This window comes from Chrysochloris asiatica, unplaced genomic scaffold (assembly GCF_000296735.1).
Source record: "Chrysochloris asiatica unplaced genomic scaffold, ChrAsi1.0 scaffold00199, whole genome shotgun sequence".
Lineage (NCBI taxonomy): Eukaryota > Metazoa > Chordata > Mammalia > Afrosoricida > Chrysochloridae > Chrysochloris > Chrysochloris asiatica.
The window spans coordinates 3157462-3165588 of NW_006408717.1; the positions used below are offsets into that span (position 1 = coordinate 3157462).

At 37.5% G+C, this 8127-nt stretch overlaps 1 protein-coding gene across 1 annotated transcript in view; it reads right to left on the reverse strand.

Annotated features, from left to right (window-relative positions):
• Positions 1-6893: 6893 nt before the first annotated feature.
• MRPL39 (mitochondrial ribosomal protein L39) overlaps positions 6894-8127 on the reverse strand; it is a 38463-nt gene continuing 37229 nt past the window's right edge. Inside the window, exon 10 of the mRNA XM_006872464.1 lies at positions 6894-6977. Within this exon, the coding sequence (XP_006872526.1) occupies positions 6930-6977 (48 nt within the window). The 3' untranslated portion in view covers positions 6894-6929. The remainder of the gene's footprint in view (positions 6978-8127) is intronic.

Below are 8127 nucleotides of genomic sequence, written 5' to 3' on the forward strand. Positions count from 1 at the left end.
TTTCTACTCCAGTAAAGATTTACACCCTCGGAAACCCTGTACAGGGTCGCTATGGGTCGGAACCGACTCGACGGCACTTAACAACAACAACAACACGCTACCGGAGCTACCAGGAGTAAAGTTCACTGTGAAACTAAGGATTAAGTTTCTTAAATGCCATGGAGTTAAGTGTACACTTATAGCGACCCTGTTTAGGATTTCCGAGGAGCAGCTGGTGAGTTTTGACAACCTTGAAGTTCAAATTGACCTGTGGTCCAGTGTTTATCCTGCAGCACCACACCAGGAAACTCCCACCTTATTAGAGGGCATGATACAAGTCATGGCCCTTACTTTCCCCTGGGGGCATGTTTGAGTCCAACTGCTTTGGAAGTTTGCTCTCTTGCCTTGGATATTGCATCTAGCTTTTTACATCTGACTTCCTAGTTTGTGGGACTTTTGGCCATCACCTAACCTGATTCACCAGCTCTTGCAGCCTCGTGCATCAATGGCCTGTTGTCTGACCTGCCTTTGGGTTTCTCAGCTCCGAAAAATACACAGGTGAGAAGTTTCCTCCAGAGTATCTCTGAACTACAGATTTGGGACTTTCCAGCCTCCACAGTTGCATGATCCGTTTCCTTTGAAATCTGTGAGTTTTGTAAGACACTGCAACATGTTGCAGAACCCTGGAACTTGAGGGAGAGTAGGGGTGGTGACTGATATCAAGGATCATGGAGTAATATGTTGTTAAATGCCATCAAGTCGGTTCCGATTCATAGTGACTCTGTATAGGGTTTCCGAGGAGCAGCTGTTGAGTTTGAATTACTGACCTTGAGATTCAAACTGACCTTGTGGTTCAATGTTTATCCTACAGCACCACATCAGGACTCCATGTAGTAGTATAACATGTTAGAAAAATCAAACACTTGGGATATCTTTAATGTCCAACTCATAGGGATCAGCCTTGTGCTGATCTTTCTAAAAGACATTATTCATGCATGTAGTTTGGGTGAGAATTGTAAGGCTGTAGAACAGATGGCCATTTTCCAAATGCTGACCAGTCAGTAATGAATCCCTTAGCCCATGCCTCCAAAACAGGAGTTTAAAAAACTCTGAAAAGTGCTTTATCCAGAAGTGAGCCATCTCCTCTGTCCTCCTGGAATTATAGGATAAGCACTTAACTTCTAACTTCAAGGTCAGCATTTCAAGCCTACCAGTCGCTCCTTGGATATCCTATACAGGGTCACTGTGAGTCGGAATTAACTTGAGGATACTTAGCAACAACAGGACAAACGATCATCTCCAACTACCCTTTCCCAAATGCTAACAGCTCAGCAATGTATACCTTAGCCTATGCCTTGGACACAGTAAAAGAACTCTGAAAAAAGCTACACCCAGAAGTGAGCCATTCCTCCATCCTCCCAAAGGCCAGTTTGTATCTCTATTACATTGCTTCACTTTATTCCTCACCATTTGGATTGTATACGTGTTATCCTCTCTAATAGCTACTGTAGGAAAGGATTCATACTTGAAGATTGTTTTGTATTCTACCCAGTTCATGGCCTTTAAAAATGTACTTAAACTGAATGGGAAAATATATCCAATTCTCCACTGCCTTTGAAAATACAAGTTTTTCTCAATTTGGCGACTGCCTTTACCTGGCATATGTATGTGTGTGTCTCAACTTCAAGTTAACTAGTATGATGTGCTAATTCAAAGACCAACTTGATTTCCCCTAAATTTTGCAGACTCTTACTGTAGTCTTTAATACCATATTTATTTTAAGGAAACTTCATTGTCAAAAATGTATGAAAATTTGCCCTTGATATTTTTCTTGACACAATCTTGTTATACAAATATCTAACTTATGAGATCACTTAGAAATAACATTGTAGTATTGTTGTTGCTAAGTGCCATCTAGTCGATTCCAACTCATAGCGACCCTGTAGAGGGTTTTCAAGGCGCAAATGGTGAGTTTGAACCACCAACCTTGCAGTTCCAACAGACCTTACAGTTGAGTGCTTATCCTGCAGTGCCACACCAGGACTCCAACATTGTAGTGTTGTTAAGTGCCGTTGAGTCAGTTCCAACTCATAGCGACCCTATAGAGGAGAGGGTTTTCAAGAAACAACTGGTGAGTTTGAACCGCCAACCTTGTAGTTCCAACCAACCTTGCAGTTGAGTGCTTATCCTGCTGTGCCACACCAGGACTCCAACGTTGTAGTTGTTGTTAAGTGCTGTCAATTTGGTTCCAACTCACAGCGACCCTATAGACGGTTTTCAAGGAGCAACTGGTGAGCTTGAACTGCCGATCTTGTAGTTCAAACGACTGCAGTCTAATGCATTAACCCACAGCACCACACCAGGAGTAGCAGCCTGAAATTACTTTCCCTTTCCTTCAATATATATAATCAAGTATGAAATCTAAAATCAACTTAATCTGCTCTGAAATACATTACATTAGATCTGAAATCATACATTAGAAGGTCCTGGATAGAGTAGAGAAAAATGTGGACCCAAACAACAAAGACCAGGCTTACTGGTCTGATAGAGACTGGTGCAACCTATGAGGCTGTGGTCTTTAATCATCCTTCAGGTCTAGAATCAAACTCACCCCCATGGCTCAATTTTCAAATGATAGATATAGGTCTCTAGTAACACTAGAGAGAGATGCATACTTTAGAATAATCAACCATTTGAGATCAAAAGGGTAGCATTTACCCAAGGATAAAGTTCAAAAGAATTAGGAAAGAAGGAGAAATGAAAATAAACACAGAGAGGAAGTGGGATAAGTGATGTTATTTTGAGATGTAACAAAATTTGTATGAATAGTCAAACAAAATGATCTGCTCTGTAAACCTTCACTCAATTCACAATAGTTAAAAAATAACATCTATTTAATGTATGAATTAACTTGAAAATGATATTACCTTTATTTATCCAAATTTAAAATATATTTAATTTTGATCTACAAGATAACCTGTAAATTTATATTCCAGGTCTATTTACCATGTATGGGATCATATATGTACAATTCCATTCATGGCAGCATTCTTAATAGCAAACATTAGAAAACAATAACCAATAGGAGACTGATTAAATATATTATGGCACATTCATAAATAGAACACTATGTACTGAAAAATCAAATGTGTAACTTTTAAATGTGGCAAGTATGAGAAAATAAAAACTGGATCAATCTAACATGTGTCAGAAGACAGAAAAAAGGAAAGTAAAGAGAAAGTAAAAAGGAAAGTCATGGCGACCCTGTATAGGGTTTCAGAGGCTATACATCTTTATGGCAGCAGAAAGCCTCATCTTTCTCCCATGGAACAGCTGGTAGTTTTGAACTTCTGACCTTGTGGTTCCCAGCCCGATTCGTAACCACTATGCTACCAGAGCTCCTTGAAAATTAAGTAGGATGGTAGAAATAGTAAAGTATAAAATTCATTAAAATGTATTAATTTAAGGACAGCAATTCTATGACTGCATTTTTAAAACATTTTCAAAATGTTTTAAAAAAGACAAAATTAAAACAGAATGGCATTAAAAGGCTGAAAAGGGATAGAAAAACATACTAGGTTAATACTAATAGCTAGTGTAATACTAGATTACAGGGGGGAAAAAAAGGTATGGAAACCAAATTAAGGGATTGTTAAGTGCGGTCAACTTGGTTCCGCCTCACAGCAACCCTGTATAGGGTTTCTGAGGAGAGGCTGGTGAATTTGAACCAGACTTTATGATTCAAACTGACCTTGTGGTCCAGTGTTTATCCTATAAAGTCACACCAGAAATCCTAAATTAAGGGGAGTAGGTTTTTAGTATGGATAGAAAGGATCATCATTTAATGATAAAGAAAACTTACCAGCAAGTAATAAAAGAAAATCTACACGGCTAAAATCTACTTGCAAGTAATAAAAGAATGTACACTGCTAACAAAATACCCTCAAAATGTAATAATCAAGTGCTGAATTAATTATATTGCTGTTGCTGTTAAGTGCCGTCGAGTCTGTTCTGACCCATAGCAACCCTGTGTAGGGTTTCCAAGGAGCAGCTGGTAAGCTTGAACCAACCTTGCAGTTCAAATGGCTTTGCAGTCTGGCACATTAATCCACAGCACCACACCAGGACTCCACAGAAAATTCCAGAATCATTGTGGGAGAGTGAGTTTAAGAAAAAAGCTTCCTAAATGTCTCCTTTTAAAAGAAAAGCTAAAACATAAAGATATAAAGTATAATAACATTTACAAGGAATGGAAAAATATTCCCACTAATTTAAAGAAGCCTGATCTAAAAAATAGCAGTATCAGACAAAGATTTTAAGACAATTGTCTGAAGTGGAGAACTACAATAACCTTGACAATTTTTAGTCAAGAAAGAACTCATAGAATATGTAGAACTAAACTCAAAATTATTAAACAACAACAAAAAAGACAGGGCTTACTGGTCAGAAAGAAACTACAGGAACCTGAGACTCCTTGAACACCCTTTTGGTCTGGAAAAGAACTCACCCTTGTGGGCCAATTTACAGTCAAGCTGGCTGTATGTGCTGTAGAGTCATTTCCAACTCAGAGCAACCCTGAATAGGGTTTCTGAGGCTGTAAATCTTTACAGAAGCAGAAAGCCTCATCATTCTCCCATGGAACGGCTTGTAGTTTCAAACTGCTGACCTTAGGGTTAACAGTCCAACTCATAACCACTACCCTACCAGAGCTCCTTTTCAGTCAAGCAGTAGATAGTAATAGAGGGGGGGGCAGCACTAATAAGGTATGCTAATTAGGAAATACGGAATGGCCAATCATTCAAAATCAAAAGGGCAACAATTACCTAAGGACAAAGTTGAGAAGGGATGGGAAGGTGGGTAGAATGCAAATTCAAACCACAAAGAGGAAACAAGATAAAACTGTTGTTGCACTGAGGTGATTGTAATCATTGAGATGAAAAAAATGTATGAATTATTGAATGTAAAACTATAATCTTGACTGTAAATCTTCACTCAATTCACAATAAAAAAGTTTAAATATAAAGAGACTAGGAAAAAAAAAAAGGGACTCATATCCTATCAGAAACAAAAATGTTTTATGGTGGTGTTGGCAGTTGTGGGCCACTTACTCAGTTCCAACTAATAGCAACCCTGTATAGGGTTTCTGAGGCTGTAAATCTTTAAGGGAGCAGAAAGTCTTATGTTTCTCCTGAGGAGTACGGTAAATTAGAACTGCTAACTTTGCAGTTAGCAGCCCAACTCATAATCCGCTACACTACCAAGGCACCTTAAAAATGTATTATGAAGCCCCACAGAAAAATGACAACAATCAATTCATACCCATTGATTATTACACTGAATATAAATAGATTACATTCATCAACCAAGAGACATAGAGAGCAGAATGGGTAAGAAAACAGGATCTTTCATTATGCTGTTTACAAGGCACGTAAAAAAATAGAGTCAGTCTAAATGCCCATCAACAGAAGATGAGTTAAGCAAACTTTAGTATATACACACAATGAAATATTAAAAACGTTGAAGAATAATGATGAATCTGTGGAACACTCACATGGCTAAACCTGGAGGACATTATTCTGAGTGAAATTAGTCAATCACAATAGGACAAATATTGTTGGAGACCAGTGTAAAAAGTTAAGGAAAAAAAAAAATCTATGACGATTATAGGGTTGAGTGTGGAAGAAAATTATTCATGGTCTAGAGGGTAGACATGTGAACATGGTTGACAGGACAGGCACAGGCAATATACAACAGAGGGAGGTTAGCAGAGGAAGATGGAGGAATGTAATCGTTAAAGAGAAAAGAGGTAAACGCTGTTAACAGTTGGTACATGGAGGGGATTACAATAATTGTAATGAATTAAAGGATATGATTTGTTGAATGTAAAATTGATGCTCTGCTCTATAAACCTTTACTCAATTCACAATAAAAAATTTTTAAAAATTAGACAAACGCTGTAAACTGGCAATTCACAGAAGAAGAAACCTTATTGGATAATAAACAAAGCAAGGCATGCTTATTAATCATCATATATTCAGTTTTCATTTAAAAGAGGTAGGTCATACATATCCAACGGAAATAATTTTTGAATGTCTGGCAATCATCAGTGTTTGTGAAAGATGGGGAAGCACAGGGACTCTCCTATGGCTAAGAGGAAGTACACTGGTATAACAGTTGTGGAAGCAACTGTTGTACCAGTTTACCAACAACAATTATACCACAACAACTACGGAAACCAACACATAATATTTAGTGAAGATGTACATGCTACTTCTAGGTACGTCCACTAGCAATACTGTTTGGGATACTAAAAAGTCAATAATATTCTCAATGGTCATCAGTAAGAAAATTAATTAATCATAAGATTAATTATGCAAAAGAATACTATAAAGTATTTGAAACTCTACAAGTATTGACATGCTGTATGTGAAAAATAATGCTGAGCAATGAAGACACATTGCAAAAGAATAAACACCATGAAACCAGGTACTGTTAGTTTTAAAACACACAACTGAAGTCTAATTATATAAAATGAAGAAAAAAAGACATACATGAATAGGATAATGATTCATCTTGGAAGGAAGGAAATAACATGGAAAAGACCTTCAGTGGATATGCTGGGTTATTAAAACTAATTTTAAAACAAAATGATCTGAAGTACACAAGTCAAGTGGTTGTTATTGATAAGTGCCAACAAGTCAGATACAAGCCTGCACTAGTGTTGGCTGCAACCGTCCACTGACAAGGAACTGCCAGAGTTCAAGCCAGATTCAAATGAGAACATGAGAAGAGGGATATCACTGCTGACATCATATGGATAAGCTGTTCTATCTATCCTTTGGAGAAAGGAAAAAGAGCATTATAAACCTTCACAAACATACCCAAACATTATATTTAAAAAAAAACAAAAAAACTTTAATTTACTGTACATATTTAAATTTTAGAAGTTTCTAGGTAGATGCACATTCCTCCGTAGGTTTGTTTTGATCTTTGGTTACCTGTAAAAACATAACAACTTTACTTTTAGCATAAGCACTTTCAGTTTCACCCTTCACCAACCATTTTAAATCATTCCACAGTTCTTCTGTTATAATGACCCTTTGTCTTTCTCTTTCAATTATTATAGAAAGTTAAAGACTTACAAGGTCACATTACCAATATAAATTATAAAGTATAATTATTCCTTTCAAGAATAGAATCTGAGACATATTATACCTAGTCTTCTCAAATGTGCCATTTTATATTTCACAGATAAAACAAAATAATTTATATCAGGGGAATTAAAGAAGTTCGTGGAAAAATTCCCGTATCTTTCAGTTGTGTGAATGGATATTTCCTAAGAGATTATTCTGAGAATATTTTGTAGAGAAGATGAAACTAGGGCACAGTATTAAAAAATGAATAGGATATAGATAAGCAGAAATAATGAAGGCGTATGGGAAGGGGGGTCCAGACAGGACTGTCATGAAAAAATACACAAAATGTTTATAGTTCTTCGAGAGTTACCAGGGGCGGGAAGGAGTGGATAGTAACTCACAGGTCAGGGGATGTACACATGTTGAATTGGGGGGTAGTGGGAGTAGTAAACAGGAAGGGGGGGCAACACACAAAGCGGGGAGAAGCGTAGGGGAATGGGGAAGATGGGGAAAGACTCTTGGAGGTCTGCATGGAACAGAAGTGGACTGTGATGTTTGCATAGCCTTGGAATAACAAGACTCTATGATATAGGGATCAAGACACAGGCCGAAGGGTTAAAGGAAGGAAATAATGTTAAGATATTTGACTTTTCACAAAAGAACAAATATGGCATAAGACCATTATTGTAAAAACTTAAAAGATGTCCATACTAAAGGAGAGGGGAAAAAACTTCTCTGTTGGTTATCAGGGCAGGAGGGAGGGGGCAGTAAGACACAGATTGGGGATAGTCACATCAGCTTGGGTGAGAAGGAGGGAGCAATGCACGAAAGGAGGAGGGGATGGAAGAACAAGGAAAATAGGGGAACACATAAGAAGGTTTGCATGGGCTAAATGGGACACAGGTTAATAGTTATGTATGCACAACCTTGGAACAACAGGTCTCTGTGATACAGCGATTGAAGCATAATCTGAATGGGTAAAAGAGGGGAAATAATGTTAAGGTGATTGATG